General features: G+C 39.6%; 1 protein-coding gene across 1 annotated transcript in view; it reads right to left on the bottom strand.

Moving 5' to 3' along the window:
• bmper (BMP binding endothelial regulator) overlaps positions 1-18,677 on the bottom strand; it is a 40,025-nt gene extending 21,348 nt beyond the window's left edge. The window contains exons 1-2 of the mRNA XM_004078462.5: positions 17,896-18,677; positions 12,512-12,597 (exon numbers count right to left, since the gene is read on the bottom strand). Of these exons, the coding sequence (XP_004078510.1) occupies positions 12,512-12,597; positions 17,896-18,001 (192 nt within the window). The 5' untranslated portion in view covers positions 18,002-18,677. The remainder of the gene's footprint in view (positions 1-12,511; positions 12,598-17,895) is intronic.
• Between the last annotated feature and the right edge of the window lie 416 nt (positions 18,678-19,093).

Raw genomic sequence — 19,093 nt, 5'->3', positions numbered from 1 at the left:
TTCCATTTTAAGACGTCAGTTTCAGGAACAGCTGATCAATCCCTAAATTCACAAAAGTTTGCAAAATTCTTCTTTTCTATACATTCATACCCAAACCACAATGTGGTACTGAGTTTAAAAACGCTTACCAAACGCCAGATTCCATTTTTTTCCCAGTTTATGAACAGACAATTTAATAGAGACCAGAAAACTGAATTTATTTGCAAAAAGGTTTTTAGTGCAGTAAAATCAAAACATATAACTTTTTTTGACTGAAAAAAAGAATCTCTTAATGTATCATTTGATAAAATCTTAATTTGACAAAAAAAAATTTTTCACAAACATGTCTATTATGATAAGTTTTAAAAAGGGTTCACAATATGAATACATAAAACCCAAACTGTTTGTCAAATATCCCATAAAACCTTCAGTCGTTACAATCAAACAGGTTTGCTTTTTTATTTAATCTAACTTACACTGGACCCTAAGGTTTCAAAAACATATTTTTGACTTTTTTCTATCTTCTCCGCTGCAGTAATATAACATCATCAAATCCCTATTTTAGACAATTGTACCTGTGTGGACTTAAGTCAATTATAGTAGAATCAGAATCAGTTTGGAACATAAACTGTTTACAAACTAAAAATTAATCAGAACCCAATTTCTAGCCAAATTTTAATGTCTAAAGATAGATATTTCCATAAAACATACACCTTCAGGACATATTAACAAGAACATTAAGTAAGTAACTACCGTAAGTTAAAGTGTTTTTATTCTTTCTTTTATTTTTTTCAGAAAATTTAGTAAAGACAGAATAAAAAACACAAGAGCACTGGTCTGAAATATGCCAAAAATCTTTATCACTTCAACATTTTTCATTTCATTTTTTTAATGTAAACATCCAACATCCAAAAAGTATAAAGGACTAATACACCCAATTATTGGTCAAATAATTTAAAATATTTTAAATCAGACATATCGCACAGGGTAAAGAAAATTCGACTTTTGATGTAAGAAAGGGGAAATTAAAACTGCAGAAAAAGAGGATTTTTCATGTATGTGTTCTTCCCCACAAATAAATCTAGACTTCTTCTAAAACTTTATCCTCTTAACAAAGATGCGTCTTTGCTTTGTGTGACAGTTATTCCAGAAACTACTTCGACATTCGAACGTCTGCAAACAAAGATCAGCGTTTCCACGTGTGGAGCTGCTAAAACCTGAGAAGGGGAAGATTAAATGCTTTTAATGATCCCTTTTTACTGGACGCTGCACTTCCGTCCTCTACTTTTACCAGAAATTAAATGTGACTTCATAGTTAAGCTGTGAATTTTCACACCAACTCAACGATCCTCTTGTCGCCTCCACTGACTGCACAGTGGGAGCGCACAGAGTCTGTGCCGCCTAATTCCCTCCACTCTCACCGCCAGTCTTTATTGCAGATTTTTATCCTCAGGCCGAGTGTGTTTTATTTTACACACTGTGAGGGTTTATAAAGTGGAGGCTGGCAGGTCCTGTGGCCCTGTGACACTGCGGCGAGCAGCTCTAACAAGAACGGATCAAAGAAAAGCCTAAATAAATGGGGGTGGTTTAATATAGCCGCGACAAAACCCCAACCACACTCAGGAAAGATGATGTCATGAGTGGAGAGGAGGGAGGACGGCCGCAGACATGGACAGAAGGGACACAGGAAGTGACATAAAAGAAATTTAGAAAAAATAAAATAATATTATAAAAAAAAAAAAAAACGCCCCTCTCACCCTCCGCGGGTGGTTTCTCCTCCAAGCTCGGGTCCTCTACCAGAGGCCTGGGAGCTTGAGGGTCCTGCGCAGTATCTTAGCTGTTCCTAGCACTGCGCTTTTCTGGACTGAGAGGTCTGAGGTCTTTCCAGGTATCTGTTGTAGCCACTCCTCCAGCTTGGGGGTTACTGCCCCGAGTGCTCCAATTACCACAGGCACCACTGTCACCTTCACTTTCCAGGCTTTCTCCAGTTCTTCTCTGAGTCCCTGGTATTTCTCCAGTTTCTCATGTTCCTTCTTCCTGATGTTCCCATCGCTTGGCACTGCCACATCCACCACAACGGCTTTCCTCTGTTCTTTATCCACCACTACAATGTCTGGTTGGTTTGCCATTACCATCCTATCAGTCTGGATCAGGAAGTCCCACAGGATCTTTGCCCTCTCATTCTCTACCACCTTCGGAGGTGTTTCCCATTTTGACCTTGGGGTTTCCAGTTCATATTCTGCACACATGTTCCTGTATATTATTCCAGCCACTTGATTCTGGCGCTCCATGTATGCTTTACCTGCCAGCATCTTACATCCTGCAGTTATGTGCTGGATTGTTTCAGGGGCCTCTTTGCACAGCCTACACCTTGGGTCTTGTCTGGTGTGGTAGATCTGAGCCTCTATTGCTCTGGTGCTCAGGGCTTGTTCCTGGGCTGCCAGGATGAGTGCTTCAGTGCTGTCCTGTAGGCCAGCGCTTTCTAGCCATTGGTAGGACTTCTTGATATCAGCCACTTCAGTTATGGTCCGGTGGTACATCCCATGCAGGGGTTTGTCCTCCCATGAGGATCTGTCCTCCAGCACTGTCCTCCAGCACTGTGTATATATATATATATATATATATATATATATATAATGCAACTGAAAAGCAATTTTTATGAATTTTAAAATATGTCCAGATATGGATTAGTGTGAGAGTAGTTTATATCTTGCTACAGAAGACAGAGGCTTAAGTCCCTGCATGTCTGCACATATTTGAAAGAAGCTAAAATTTAAAGATTTTTTGGGTCCCAAAGGGAAAAAAGTTACCAAAACTTTGATAAATTACCAGTCAAACAGTTTCAGAATTTTTAAGCAATATGAAAATGTTGGAAACATCTCAAGAGTCTTCATTTAAAAGTTGAGCTGTTTTGATTGATGTTCCCGTGACAAAATATGGTCTGGACTGATTTTATTAAATGTTGTGTAGTCCTGAAGTGTAACTAATCACACAGAGCATTTGATATAAAACCTGGTGACTGTAAATGATATAATGCAGACAAACATCAGGTCGTGACTTTCATCCAGAATTTGTTTGAGGCGAGCGGACCTGCCAAGAACGTTTGGTGGACCCAAAAACAAGGGAGGAGAGCAGCTGGTGGATGTTTCTCTCTTTCTTTATGCTCCAGATTTTGCTTCCTTGACAGTTTTAACAGCAGGATAGATATCATGCAGCAAAACTATTGAAAGACCTGTCCAAAGTAAAAAGTTTCTGTCCAATATTTTCTGGAATCATACAAATGTTGCTCCAGGTCAGTTAGTTTAGTTTAGATTAAGACTGGTGACAATCTCAATCTGAAGGTTCACCTTTATAACAAATGTTGGTATAAATCTCAATCAGTTACTCAGGGTATTGAAACTCACTTTGATTCCTTTAAACAAAGAAAATGTTCATTTTAGACTCAGTCATCAACTCCGTATTGGAAAAGTCAGCCAGTCAATACTTCATATTATTTCATCCCTGATTTAAACTGCAGTTACCGTTAAAAACCCCACTCCGATCATCTTTTGATCTATTTTCAAAGCATTCCCAGTGGTCTTTTAGTTATGATTACGTTGATTTTAACCAAAATCAAAAAATGTGTGTCGCTTTCTAGGACATAGTTTCTGCAGAGCGGCAGGACTTCATTATAAATTCGCCTCTGTGTTCTGACTGGGACCGTTGGTACGGAGCAACCACCCCTCCTCCCCTCCCAGTTACTGAGAGCTCTCTGTTTCCACGCTCTCCTGCTAGCTTACAGCTCCTCACACCCCCAACCTAACATTAATGGCGCAACAAAAATAGTGATCAATATTGGAGCCATCCATTCGTACAGTTTTGAGCCAGATGCCAGCTTAGACAAGGAAAAAAAAGAAAAAAAGATCTACATGGATCCAGTGGATGCATCAGAATGGAGCAGAGCAGGGAGCTTATGGCCCACCCAATGTTTTTTCTACATAATTAATATCACTGCATTTTTTCCTGCTCCTAATTCACAATAATTCCAATAAAGAAATATTCGGAAATGCAATTTCGAGCATAGTTTTTTCTTATATCCTCCATCATCATAAAAATGCCACATGAACATGTTAAAAACGCCGTTTACATCGGCTTGAGTCTTTAAGGATTTAACTAATGACAGAACAAACGAACATTCAAATCTATTTAAAGTCACACTATTCTGCTCAATAGTAATTTTTTTTATAAAAAAGGAAGTTTGAACTATCCCACAATTTCCTAAATATATATAAAATCCTGCAACAACCTTTGGATCATTTTTATGTATTGAATTTGAGTCTAAAAATGAACGAATAAAAGCACGTAGAGGAATGAAGACGGCTTCAGCACTATACAGTCTTCTGCTGATCAATGCAGCGGGTCTTTATATTGCAATTATTTTGGCTTAACTAAAATACTTGGATGTTACAGAACAGCAAAATAAACTAATAAAAATGTTACCCTACATACATTCTATGACATTCATCATGCATCTGTAAGGAAATAAGAGTGAAATATGTTTTTTTCCGATTTGGTTTCCATATGCAAATCAAACTAATCAGATTCGATGGCTGTGATGAATTTAAAAAAAAGGTCAAATTGTGGAGGTCGTTTGGCCAAAAGGCCTGGCGGGTCACGTCCTCATCCTGTTATCCATTAGAGCAAAGTGCTGTTGGTACATGTGACCCGCACCACAGCTATCCCGGTTGCTTCAGGGTCAATGGTCACAGCGGGTCACCTCGCATTATAAACACTCAACATACCACCACGGCACCGAGACTGCTTGACCGGACGACTGTCTGTTGCAGTGACGACCCCCTCCCTCACCGGCGGGAAAGGGGGGCACAGCAATGGCATGCTGGAGTTTGTGCCAGACAAAGAGAAAGTACAGCTGGTGATTGCTGTGGGTTTACCAGTTAATCCCTGGTCCGATAAAGTACTTTTTTTTTTAAATCAAATTAACTATTTTTATCTGATGAATCTGAACAGAGAGAGTCAGAAAGAAACTGTTCAACCTCCAGACATTATGGAGACAAAAAGCATAACTGTACTCTGAATTGAACTATGGTATTTTAAACTCAATCAGCTTAATTCAATCCTTCACTAACTTGATTATTGAAGGTTAAAGTTAAAGGCTACAGAGGCATTATGGAAGAAACTGACATAACCGTTAACTGTTTGTGGTGTAAAAGGGTCTTGGGTTTAAATATTTTAACTTCAAAAATGTCAAAAGGTTATATTTTTTTTAAACAAAATGTCTATTTACAGTTCATTTACATGATTATTTCTCTTTTTTTATGGACAGATAAAAAAAACATTTTGTTCCAGTCATACGTGCCAGGGTTTCGTTTTTTTTTTTTTTTCTAAAGGACACGTTTGTCTCTTTAAACAAACACATTTTTTAGACGACTGGTAGGCTTCTAAATCAAATCAAAGTTAATGTTTGAAAGCAAAGTGCATCACAGCGGACAACACACATGTGATGCAGCAAAACATGATCAAGTCACCATTGCAGTCCAATGTCAGGAAACACTGAAAATTGGCTAAGACATGTGACCATACAGTGTGCTAGAATGATCTAATAATGTTTTCTTTGGATTATCTGGATGTATAATACAACAGTGGGCTGAACTTTAGGAAACTAAAATGTGAAAGGGTTGGACATTCATTCTTGTTTACTTGTTTGTTTGTACACATATTTAATGTATACTTGATTATCTTGAAGTAATTGAAGGAATTTGGAAAACTTCACCTGCACTGTTTGGTACCCAAGTATTTATCTCTGAGTCACACTGGTTGAAGTTTTGGTTAGAGATGTTCTGGATCAATTCTAGGTCTGTGAATCGGATCGTTCAAAATGAACAAAAATCGAATATGAATCATATCTGTAACCAAAAATTATGATATGAATCGAATCGTTTTTAAAATGCATCGTTGTACCCCTAATAAATAAATATAGAAAGCGAAATCTGGCTTGATCCACCACTAGGAGATGACAATGTGAGCTGCTTTCCCTCTCCTGTTCTGTCTTCTCAAACATTTTCTATGTTCTGAGACAGTTTTGGATTCGACTTATTAGATCAAAAATGGACTTTTCTTAATCACAACTTTGTCCAAAAAAAATCAACAAAAATCAAAACTTTCCCCACCCCATCATCCCACTCCTTTTTGACACGTTTTTCCTTAAACACGACCAAGTTCACTGCAACACAAAAACTCCAGCCCTGAACTAAAACATCATGTGACCCTTTATGTCCAAACCACACAGCTTAAAGAACTGAACGTTGTTTCGCTCCTGCCTTTAGTGAACACTTAGCCAATCAGCGTAGGATCTACTAGCTAAATGCGTTTCCAGAGAGTGTGAACAAACATGTCCACGCTGGTCAAATACTCTAAATTCTCCACTCTATGTGGGAAGCAGCCCAACAGCTGAGCGCTACAGTAAATGAGCACAAAACACTTTAACCTGGCATCTTTGGTGTCTCTTAAATTCCAACAAGATGTTGCAATTTTCTTTTCTTTTTAGAGCTTTTAAGGTCAACCCTTAAAATTGCATGTTTTCCGATTTAAAGAAAAACTAATATAAAATGTAAAGAAATAGGAAAAGAGAAACAAATATGCAATTATTTGTGTCGCCAATAGGGGGTGACAACAGCATCAAATTACACATTTTCAGTTTTTGGTTGAATCATTTTGTTCTATATTAGACATTTTCAAAAACATTTTTTAGGGGATTATAAGCCCTTTTCCCTCTTCCTAAACTTTATTAAATTTATATGTTTCCGGAAACATGTTTTAGCTGCACAATCACTAAAAGTTTCAAGTAATTGCAGCATTTTCAAGTCTACAGCTACATGTTGTAAGTTGAAAAATAAAAAAGGTCCATTTAAATTTCTGAGTTATCTCATGTTTAACAATCGTTGTCATAATTTGATTTTTTTAACAGTAACAGAACACAGCACAGGTGCAGGTGTCAACTATGCAAGCATATAAAGAAGCTTTATGAGAATTTCACTTTAAAGGAATTTAAATTTTACAAACATGTCCAAGGCAAAACAAATATTTTAAATCGAACTAAGAAAAACGTTATGATGGTTAAATCTCGACTGTTCAGTTTTAACATTTGATGCAAAACAAAGCAGACTTGATTTAATATTAGCAAAAATCAAGATAGTGTTTGTCCTTTTCTTATAGAAAATGACTGAGAGCTCAGGACCTAAAAAAAATTGGGTTTTCATTTATTAGGACAAGAGGAATGTTTTGGCTCTTCTAATTTATCAGTGCAGGGAAACAGGTTAAGATAAGAGCGGAGGTGTGGGCTCAGAGTTATTGGGTGTTTATCAGGTTGACATCCTGCTGAATCGATCAGCTACTGTTTGACTTGAGGCAGACAGCGACCTTTAACCCCCCCACACTTAGATCGATCGCGGCTGCTGTGAGTGTGAAACTTTACGCACAGCTTCCTGACTCAGAGCTGGGATCAATAAACCCCAAAGAACAGAACTTGTTTCGTTTGTTTGATTCCTTTCAGCATTTGTTTATTACATATCCCAGTGTTTGTGGCAAAGTTCAATTTAATTTGTCTTTTCTTCTCACCAAAGTGTTTCTAATCATCTTTAAAGCATAAATACACATTGTGCACTCTGATTCGAGTCACATGGACTTTGCGTTTCTTGTGACTTGATTGTCTCCATGTGAAGGAAAAACGAAACCACAAACTGATTTTAAAAATCTGCCGTAACAAAAGCTGTTTGGACTGTTGGAACATTTGGAAAATATGTTTATGCACTCTTGATATTTGTAAAATGAGAGCTGAAAAACCTTCTGTTCCACTAAACCCAAAAAAGTACCAAGTGTTGCAGCTACTCAAACAACCACCGGAGGCAGATTGGAAACAACATCCATATTAAAAAACTGAGAGTATACAAAGAAAATAAACAAGCAGCCAGGAGAAAGCAGGAGTAGAAGATGCAGAGGATGCTTTATTTTGTGCATTTTTGGGGTGTGTGTCATTGCGAGCAGGTGGGTGGACCCATGAGTGTTTTTTAAAAAAAAAAAAACATTATTTCCTTAATGTGTATTTCTGAAGCAGCAGTTTGATCACTTGATCTAATGTCAAATCTGCTTTTTTTTCATGCGATAACCATCTGATTTATTTCTGAAAGGCAGACTTTCATAGAAATGAAATAGAAAATTATTTTATGCAAACTATTCTGCATATTTTTTAGGGCTCATCGATCTATCTGAGGATGGTTGGGCATGGTTAGTAGTTGAATGGAAGACTGCCTGGGAGGACCAGAAGCTGTAACAGCCACATAGAGTGTACTGCAACCACTTTCTAGTGTTTTCCTCGGCTGGTTCCAAGTCTGGTTAGTGCGTAGAGTTGGGTCAGATGGTGGATCAATCGTGAATCATTTGAAACAACAAACAGGGTACATATTATCTTTAGTCACTTTATTAACTAAATTGATTGATTTGTCATCTTTGTTAACTTGTTTACATTCTGGACTAAAAGTTGGAAATCTCATTTTCCTCTATGTGCTTTAACCCTTTACCATTGGACATGTCACTGGCAACACTTAAATAACACGAGCACTTTGATAAAACAAGTTTACATGTAAATAGTTTACATGATCAACGTGAATAGACTGATTCTGACTCGCACTGTTATGCAACACAGCACTAACATAAAGTGTTGCATAACGGTGTAAAGCCGCTTTTTTCTGCAACAAAATCAGTCTATCTGAGTTGATTGCATAAATGAAGAACAAAATCAGAAAAAGTTAAATCAGTTCACGCGGTTTAGTGAGAAGGTATAGAAGTTTATGAAACAAGCAAATTTCTTCATAATCAGACAAATTTCTTCTGTATAACCGGACTGTGTTTCAGATGGCCTGGTTGTAGTACCATGATTGTTTTCGGTTCACTCTTAAGGGTGCAGTGTGAAAGCAAATTAACTTAATAACTAGTTAGAAACAAACCGAGACCACCTTGAATTATGGGTCCAAGAGCAGTTCCTGGTCCTGGACCAGAGTCCAAATGGTTGTATTCAGACTGAATTATTGGGGGAAAACGAACTCTTGTTCACTTTAAGCGAACCAAATGTGTCCAGTCTGAATACACCGTAAAACCTTTCTTTGGGGACAAATGAACTTTTCCGAACTGAACTAAGCTGTATTTTTCAAGCTGTTTTGCTGTGTCTGTGGTAAAACGTTAGGCCCCTCCAGTGGGTAATAAGGCATAAATGCAAATGCAAAATGTTGCAGCAAAACCATGAGAACACTGTTGATACAGCCTTTTGCTGCAACTAAGTTTGCACTTAAACAACTTAATTTACATTATTACATTTGCTGTTTTACTCCAAGTTTAAACTGAAAACTTTTATTTTTATTTATTGTCATCTCTATTAGTGGCATTGACTAATACTACTAAAACAGGTTTAAAACTGACAGTTTTCAACTGATAAATTTGCAAGCAGAAAGATTAGAAAACTTGTGTTTTTTTTATACCTGGGATCCAAAAAAAACCTCTGGGTAACAAAAAAATATATGTTTTTTGGGACACTAAATGACAGTAGTGTTTTTTCATAGTAATGAAAGTAAAAGAGCTGTCATAACAAGATGTTGTATATTTACTTAAGAGTTTCCTTGAGCAATTTAATTCTAAAATGCTCTAAATTTACACGGTATTCCATGTTGTCCATAAACCCTTTGTTACCCCCAGCATCACCTGAACCCTAACAGTGTCAGGGAATATCTGCAGCATATTTTTGTCATTTATCATTGCTGAGTCATTTTAAAATAACTTGTTTTATGTTTTTGCTAGGTCATACAAAGCAGGTTTGAGAACATGTGAAAGAAAAACTGTACCTACAGGAGGCGATGAAGAGGTGAGCGGAGGAGGGGGGCAGGAGTCGATGAGAGAGTGGAAAAAGACATGGAGATGGACAGACAGATAGACAGGACGATGAGGAGCGCGACAGAGATGGACAGACTTCCCCCGAGATAGTGGATCGCCATGGCGACTTGCCTGTCAATCAGTCTGTCAACCACATCCACTGCTAGCCCCATTACAGCGCTCTGCCCCAGCCGGACGCACACAATACCTCCTCTGTGTGTGCATGGGTGTGTGTCTGTGCTCACGGGGCCATTAACAGGTACTCTGGACCAACTAAAGATCCCCACCACCACCTCCACCCGTCCCTCTCTGATCCATGTATGAGTGACACTGGAGCCCTGGTGGCTCCCCAACCCCCCAGAGAGCTCACAGCCACACAGGACTCTTTTTGGAGCTGTGATCCCGCTGGGGTCCTCACATGTAAGGACACTTTCCAAGCACGGGGTGTGATTTTTGGTCTAGCTGTTTTCACCATTTTCATCAGCACTTTTGCTCCTGTTGTAGCAAAGAAACCTCTGATTTAACAGACTTTTTGTGTCGAAAGTTCCTGAAAGGTTGGCAGCTCAAAATACAAAATAATAGGGAGGAGGCAAATACTTTTACACTGGATTTCATAATTTTCTCATTTAAAAAGGCATATAGCTGCGTGTGAGCAGGGTGGGGGCTGATGCGTGATTGTGTGTAGCGGGGTTAAGGCTGAGATGAAAGGACAGCCATTGCTTCCTGATGAAAGATCAGTCAGCAGGGCTTTGGCTGATGTCTGCCTGATAATATAGGGCAGTGTAAAAGTCTATCCTTGTTTCTAATCGTGATATTTTGATGTTAGTCACTCCATATTGCTATGTGGAACCTTTAAGGATTAAACTATCGTTAACGTTCAGAGGCCTTCCATTTAGATCATAGATGTTGAGAAAACTTTAGAGATGCTAGCAGGTGGATTGACTTCTACAAATGTTCAGTCTGGTCGTTACTGTTTTCTTTAGAATTTACCGCCTGGCTCTGTGTAAAGCATTATATTATAATTGATCCGATTCAGCAAAGAATTTTGTGATAGTTTTAGTTTGTAGTAAAAAAGAATAAGTTCAGGAAAAAATGTTAGTTATTGTTTTATGTGACGTTGTTCAGGAGAAAATTTTAGTTATTGTTTTATGTGACATTAATATAAGCATCTCCTATGATCCTTAATATAACGTTTTATTCTGGGTTGGAAACGTTGTTATAAAAAAAACAAACCAACAGATTATAAAAAATGTTATATTCAAACTCGTTCGGGATTCTGCTCAACATTAATAACTTTATGAATGTTGCATCATGGGTAATCTGGATGTGGAATTTTTGCTTCAAGCCGTACAGTTTTGAGCCAGATGGCAGCTTGGATGAGGTAAAGGAAGACGGTTGGGTATCTATTTGTCTACAAGTGGATACATCATAAAAAAAACAAAACGAAACAGCTTGTGGCCCACAGGGTATTTTCTACACCACAAATGTGCTTTATCAAACTGCATTTTCTTTTTTTTTTCATCTGCTCCTGATTCACAACAAATTACATTAAGAAATATTCAAAAATGCAGTTTTGAGCCTAATTGTCTTTATATATGTCCTCCATGTATAAATGCCACAAGAACATGTTAAAACACAACTTTCATCATGGTAGGTCATCATCCAGACTCCAGCTTAAGCTCTAAAACTTCCTCCTTACCTGTGCAGAAGCTGCAGACTTAAGTTAAAAACCTAAACTCTGTGATTTTAACAGGCAAACTGTCACTTCCTTCTAATTATTTCTCTAAAACCCTCCAGTCTCTTTCCCTGAGCAGTTTTTGTAGTGTGATGTGAAGCATTGTTCTGCTTCAGGAGATCATACCATTCAGGAAGTGCTATCGCCACGGGGAGGTGGGGAGTTGGGGAAGTGCTTTGTCTGCTACAGTTTATAAGTCTGACATGGATCTCAGGACCAAAGGTTTCCCAGCACAGCATTCTCCGGTTGGTACTTGGAATGTTTTGGCTGCGACTATGGACCATTTCAACCACTCTTCATTTGTTGTAACACAACCTATGCGCTTATTGAACACTCTAAAGCTCAAAAAATGCTAAACTTCCTATGAGAGGCTTGCTGGTCCATTCTCATACCCCTGAAACGAAGGACATCCAAAGAGGTGGGCTGCGGGGGTCAGAAGTCAAAGAGCACATGTTCCAGGAAAGAGTTGTCTCCTAACATTTTGTAGCTTGATTTTTAACAGCCGTGCTCAGTCAGGACAGCGTGACGACAGGCTTGTCTGTTAAAACAAACAGTCCCGCATGTATTCACAGCTAAGTTCCAGTGAATCTCAACAAAATAGTGACTCTTTACTGCATTTTACTGCACAACAGAGTTTATGAAAAGGAAGTTTTGCCAAATATGACATCAAAACCAAAACCATCCAAACCCCAGAATTTGCTGGCTTTTATCTGACAATTTATGAGAAAAAAACAAAAACAAATTCACCACAAGTCAACTGTTGGTAGGTAGGAGGTAGAAGTCTTTGCAGAGATTGGAAACAAACATGAAAAGTCACGATGGAGCAGCAGGTGGCTGCACCCTCGAACAGTTTGGACAGTGGAGACGATGAGCGGCTCTTACCAGACACACACAGGTGATGCAGGGGTTGTCAGTGATGTTGGGGATGTGGAGCACCTCTCCTTCATTCTCGCAGCTGGCTTCAGTGCCTGAAAAGGACAGGAGAGAAGTGAGAATTGGACCGACTTCAACTCACTTGATCAATACTCGCTGCTCAGTCCTGGTGCAGATACTTTGAATGCCTGCAGATCCTGGCGCCTGTTTATGAGGCAGTGACATTTAAACCGTGTTCTTAAAAACACGAGTCAGTGAGTTTGTTGCGAGCGCAAATTGAATCTAAAGCAATGACAGGAAATGAGCAGAAACACGTGACTTCATGAGCAAATGGGGACGGGTAAAGCAGTGAGGGAACAGCTCTGACTGGAGATTATTCTCACTCTTTAGGTCACTTTTTAGAGAAAATGATTACCACTGCAAGATGAAACACTGGGAAAGGAGGGATGTGGCAGTTTAAAAGACGAGGAAACATTTTTGTCGCTTTGAGAGATTGTTTACCTCCAGAACAAACAGGGATCTACACACTTTGCAGCTCCGGAGCATGCTGTTGTATTTTAACATCCTGCTAAGCAGAACAGAACTCAGTAATATCACCTTTTGTGTTGCTTTTTGTTTGTCCAGTGAAAGTGTCCTGCTATTTCCAGAGATGCTCGTATTCATAATGTAAAGAAAATTACGAAACGACTGAGCTAGTTGAAGAGAGGAAGTCCTCTGGTGCAGATCCAACATCCCAGTGTGAAAGCACTTGCAACTAACATTCCAGCAAAGTTTAGGCTTTCAGAAATAAATTGGAACAACATATATTGTTTGAACATGGACAGCACAAAGGCATGGCGGCTGAAGCATGATGGTTTGAGCTATGGTATGTGTCCAAGAACAACACAGGTTCTCAATTTTGACCAAAAACTGTAAACTGGAAATGCTTTAACAATAGATCAAAAGATGACTGGAGTGGGACTTTCATTGGAATCTCAAATAGTGAAAACTCAACAAAGCCTGCAAACTACTTTCAGCAGAGAGGCAACTGGATGAAAGACGGAACAACTGAATTCAGTAGGGGTGGAATTATGGTTAGTGCATATTAATAGATACGCTGAGATTCCATAGAAAGCAACCAAGTTGAGTGGGAACTCTTCTGCATATTGCAATCTCGGAAAGAAAAATGTTAAGAAATTTCTCCAGAATGATGATTGAAAGCAGAGAAGAAGCACATCAGTACCAAAATAAGTGGGGAAAAAAACCCATGCAGCAGGACATCGACCCCTGAGGTCTGCAGCTTAACATCCCTGCATTTTAATTAATCAGAAAGGGTAAAGAAATCCCCACAATCACAAAAGAGGGATTTTTGCTTGATTCCTATTATAATAAAATACATTTAATTGATCTGTAAGTCAAACTTAATAATATCATCAGAAAACAGTGTTGACTTAGTTGGATTAATTAAACTGGACATCTAAACTAAAAGTAAACTATGTAGGCAAAATTGAATTCATTCCGTATGGAGAGAAATTAGACTCAGTCGGATTTGTGCGTGCGTAATTCTTGATTTGTGCGTAAATTAGGATTTGTGTATGCATATTCTTGCTTAGTGCGTGCGTAAATTAGGATTTGTGCATAAATTTGGATTTGTGCGTGATTTGTTACTCACATAATACGTTTTGTGTATAAGTTCAAAAAATATAAAATAAAAAAAATACAAAATGCAATTTACGTATGCACAAATTAAGATTACAACAGCTTGAAACTACTTACACACACACGTCTTTAAAAAACACGCACGAATCCCTTGTTACGCACACACGAAGCCAAAGTTACGCACGGATCTACCGTGAGACTCTTTTCACGTCTCACAAATTCGTCCGTAAGTGCTGCGTTTAAATACCAGTGGAATGCTCGGTCATTAGAATTTTCCTATCAGCCGTCCCTTCTAAACGTATCCAGACAATGACTCAATCAATACATGAAGACAGTAGATGTTAGTGTTGAACATAGAGGCTACTTACTTCGGGGCGCTGACCACCGAGATGGGCCGCCATTCTTCCCGTGACCCTCTCAGTCTGACTGCCTTTGATTTTTCCAGAAGAAAAAAAACAGTGCCCCCTACTGGTTGTTCCTGTTACGCATTTTGTATCAATTTGGTGTCTCGGAGAATAATATACTTTTAATATATATATTAGCGTTTAAAATTGAACGTCATATTCTCAGATAATAATTATTATTTTCCTTTAAAGTTTTTTTAAGCCCTGCTACACCCACTGAAGGAAATACGTTTAGAAGGGAAGGCTGATAGGAAAAGTCTAATGACCGAGCATTCCACTGGTATTTAAACGCAGCACTTACGGACGAATTTGTGAGACGTGAAAACAGTCTCACGGTAGATCCGTGCGTAACTTTGGCTTCGTGTGTGCGTAACAAAGGATTCGTGCGTGTTTTTTAAAGACGTGTGTGTGTAAGTAGTTTCAAGCTGTTGTAATCTTAATTTGTGCATACGTAAATTGCATTTTGTATTTTTTTTATTTTATATTTTTTGAACTTATACACAAAACGTATAATATGATTAACAAATCACGCACAAATCCAAATTTATGCACAAATCCTAATTTACGCACGCACAAAGCAAGAATATGCATACACAAATCCTAATTTACGCACAAATCAAGAATTACGCACGCACAAATCCGACTGAGTCTAATTTCTCTCCATAATTCCGAGCTATTTTGCTGCCCCTGATCCAAAATAACATTTTTTGGGAACAAGTTATTGACAACAAGTTTTTCTCTGTTGAGTAATATTGTTTTTTATTTCACCGCTGAAAGGTCTCCACAGCTTTGAGTCTTTAAAGTAAAAGCTTCCTTCCCTGAAGAGACGTTGGACTCTCTGGAGGTAAATCCTCCACCGAGCTCTCTGTTTGAGTAATAAACTGCTTCCTGTTTCCATTCATGTGTCCTGTATGTGTACAGAGTCGCCTTTATGGCTGAAATACCATGCTTTCTCCATCATGATCACCCAACATCTGTTTCTACACTAAATATTGATGAAAAATGCTGCAAAACCAAAGAATTACTCTTCCACGAAGTAGAAAAAAAGATTTTTGAGCTTGTTTTTTTTTTTTTTTTATCAGCATGTTTTGATCTCTGACCTGACCGCTGTTTATTTTGCTGTCATCTTAATAGTTTAGGGATTAACCATTAGCTGAACTCATCTCGGGCTCAATAAGATGAAGGCTGATGTACATGTTTTGAGTCTGATGTTTTGTACTTTGAAAATACAAGAAAGTCCTTCAAAGAACAGCTTTGCTAAACTCTCCACTGATGCATGTCGGTAAAAAACCAAAGGCTGCACAAAAGTTTAGGTCCGTCTGCCATGGAGTAAACTCCTTCAATTAAAAATAGCTCCTTGCAGCAGTGAGTCGTCTGTTTAGTCCCGGAGCAGTGAAGCCGCCTGTGGATTCCGGCCGAGCAGACAAACTCCACCGCCGCAGTAAAATTTACAGCGTTCGAGCATAATTAAACTGGCAGGGCTGTAAGTGTTTTGTGTTTGTGTGTGTGGAGGGGTCAGTCTCTGCCACAACAGCCTCCCTTCTCCTGGGTTTCAGCCGCTGTGTCCAAAATCTCCTATTTAATATTAAAAGGACCGCAGATGGCATGAAGCCACACAAATAACAGAAACAAAAAGGAAGAGCAGAGACGACAGAAAACCACACATAATCTTACTTAGACCCACTAACAGGGGCAAACCTCGGGGAGTCCCAGTGACCCCCTCTCATTTTCGCTTCCAAAAGTATCTTTAGATCATAGATGTCTGGATGGTGGATCTCAGATTGAATTACATACATTTGTTCAATGTTTGTTCTAAAGGAAACAGCAGCACAAATAAGAACATTTACATTTTTACTGAAACAAAAAACTGTCCCTCACTAAAGGGATTGCTTGATAACATAAGCAAAATATAACTTCATGAGGTGGTCAAAAGCATATTTTGCAAGTTTTTTTTAACTTCTAGTTAGAAAATATGACATCAAATGCCTCCTCCATATGAGTTATTGTTTGTATTGTTTAACTCATTTCTAATTTTGTTGTAAAATAATCAGCCATCAAATGGTTTGAGTAGTTTAATAAAGTTGGAAGCAGGAGCAAAAACCTGAACCAAACATGGTATAGAGAAAAACAACGAGGTCCCTCATGATGGGGATTTAGGAGTCATGTGATGGAAAGGAACGAAAATCCATGCAAATATATGAACTCCGAAATAAACTATTCTCCACCTGCTGCACTGAATCATTTGACACTTTCGTGCTAAGTGAATAACTTAGAAAGAAATATTTTGAAGGTTTTTGCATGCAGTTGTGCCGGGAAGATAGTCAGTGTGCGTTTTGGGGATGCCCCATGTGGAATCTGATCTGTGAACGCGCAGTCTGTTCCAACAGATAGTCTGTCATTTCTGCCGCAGCTTTGTGTCAAACAGACGCGTCTGATGAGGAGGGTTCATCTGCTAAAGTTAGTGACTTCATCTGACTTCCATCAGCAACTGTTTGTCTGATGAAGCAGGCAGCTTTTCCAATTTGAAAATTTTTCCATCTTGTTTTGAACATTCTTTGTCAAAAATCTAGCTTGTTTTTTTCTCCTTTCCGCCGTTCACAAACGCTCCATGTAACCAAATAATTAGGCATAAATTTGCATTTCCCCCACCGTCGCAGCCTCGTTCTCAGTCCTGTAAAGGTGCTGCCGGACAAACTGAGGTTAGACCCGGAATGCGCATGCAGATGCGGAACGTGTTGGGAAGAGAAGGCCGGCTAAAAAATACATTTAGTTTACTTCCGTTTGAATAAACCAGAAAGCGGTTTAATTTTAAGCCAAAAATAGCACAAACAAATGTTAGCGACGTTTTCCGTTTTACGCACAGCTTCCTCTGGTCTGGATGATCCAGGATACTAGAACTTCAGCTCTGCTGCAGCCTCCTAAGGTCACCACTGCTTCAAAATAAAGCAGGAATTCCAACCCAGACCACGGGGCTGGGGGTGGGGGGTAGCCCAAATGCGTTCTGTGATCTGATTCAACCTATTTATGTGGATTTGGAATTTCGTCCCACTCCGACATAAACAGAAACGCACCATGACGTCAAAGACTGTAAAAGTTACAGATCGGTTTCTCGGGAATCGTCCACGGATTGTGCGCAAAGACGCGTGTTGCCACAACTTTAACACGAAATTACTGGTGATCAGAGAAATACAGAAGCTCAGTGATTCAGGATTTTGTGCGCTCCCTCCTCCGGCTGAGCAAAAACGGGAGCAGCAGACTAAATAACCAGCGTTTCTGGGTGGATATTACTAATTACGCACAGTGGGTGTTGTGATGTGTTAATATGAAGCCATATGATCCCTTTAATCTTACCTGTAATTAGCGGAAAGGAAGACAGGGGCGTTTGTAGCAGCCATAAAAAGCAGATGAAAAACTTACAGGTGGACTTGGAGAGAGGGTTCGAGCAGCAGAACAACATCCTCAAGACTGCTCCAAGAAAAAGTTTCAAATGTTTGATGGGGACAACTAAGTGAAGTATTCCAAAAAATCAGTTGGAGAGAAAAGGTTAAAAATCCATGATCAGGGTGAGACCTTTCCAATCGTTTGTCTGCTTTACAGCCTGGAGAGACAAACTCCGTTTGTCAATATGTGATGAAATGCAGAGACATCAGCCAGACGCGCAACAATCACAGCGACATTAGAATGACAAAGACGCGCTGGCGGGCAGGAGACGGCGGGACTGCGCAGGTCCTGTGCTCGGAGCAGAGGTCCGGAGCGGGATCACACGCATTTATGAAGAAGGATCAGTCACAAGTCCTGCACGGGAAGCCTCCAGAGAGGAGTCGAGGGGGGCATCAAGTTGCAAAAATGGATCTAAGTCCTCATCCGCTGTCAGAAACTGTCCAAGCCGCAAAGAAAGACCGGGAGGACCGGAGCTCCGACCAACACTTGCAGACTGATAAGAGCGCGAGCCAAGCCGCCAACAGGAATACTAAGGAATTCAAGAGTAAGTGCGGTTCTAGTCCTCAGATCCGCTCGCATGGATGCTGGATGTCGACTGTACTGGTCGTAACGTGGACTGCATCTTCCTCTTTTGGCTCTCTGCGGAGAGTCGACCTGTGTGTCCTCCTCCCCTTATAATAAAGCAGGCCTCTGGTGTCGGAGCGCACCTCCGAGCCACGAAGTCCTGCCTCCTCTGTTTCACCCGGGACCTCCTCCTCTCCTGCGCCAAGACCTCTCCAAAGCCAACTCCGCACCCCCACAGACTCTCTGCGCTCCACTAAGTCAGATTTCTCTCTGGAACCTCACTGGACTCCTCATCTCTTCACGAGGACACCCTGAGCGCTCCACTTCATGCGTCTGAACTTGCGCACTCTGAAAAGGTCTTTGTGTGCAAATGTAATGACAGAGGGAGAGCGGGTTTGCTCTTTTGGATCCAGTTTCATCACCAGCGAGCTTCACGTGTCCCCGCGTGGGTTTGTTCATTTAAAACAGATAAAAAAGAAGTTCAGCAAATAAAAAGAAAGAAATACCACAAAGAAAAAGATTTAAGTCCCTAATATGTCCATTT

Source organism: Oryzias latipes, chromosome 16, assembly GCF_053564925.1.
Source record: "Oryzias latipes strain Hd-rR chromosome 16, Olatipes_Hd-rR_3.1".
Lineage (NCBI taxonomy): Eukaryota > Metazoa > Chordata > Actinopteri > Beloniformes > Adrianichthyidae > Oryzias > Oryzias latipes.
Note: the sequence above shows the minus strand (reverse complement) of the source record. Positions and strands in the feature narration are given on the sequence as shown.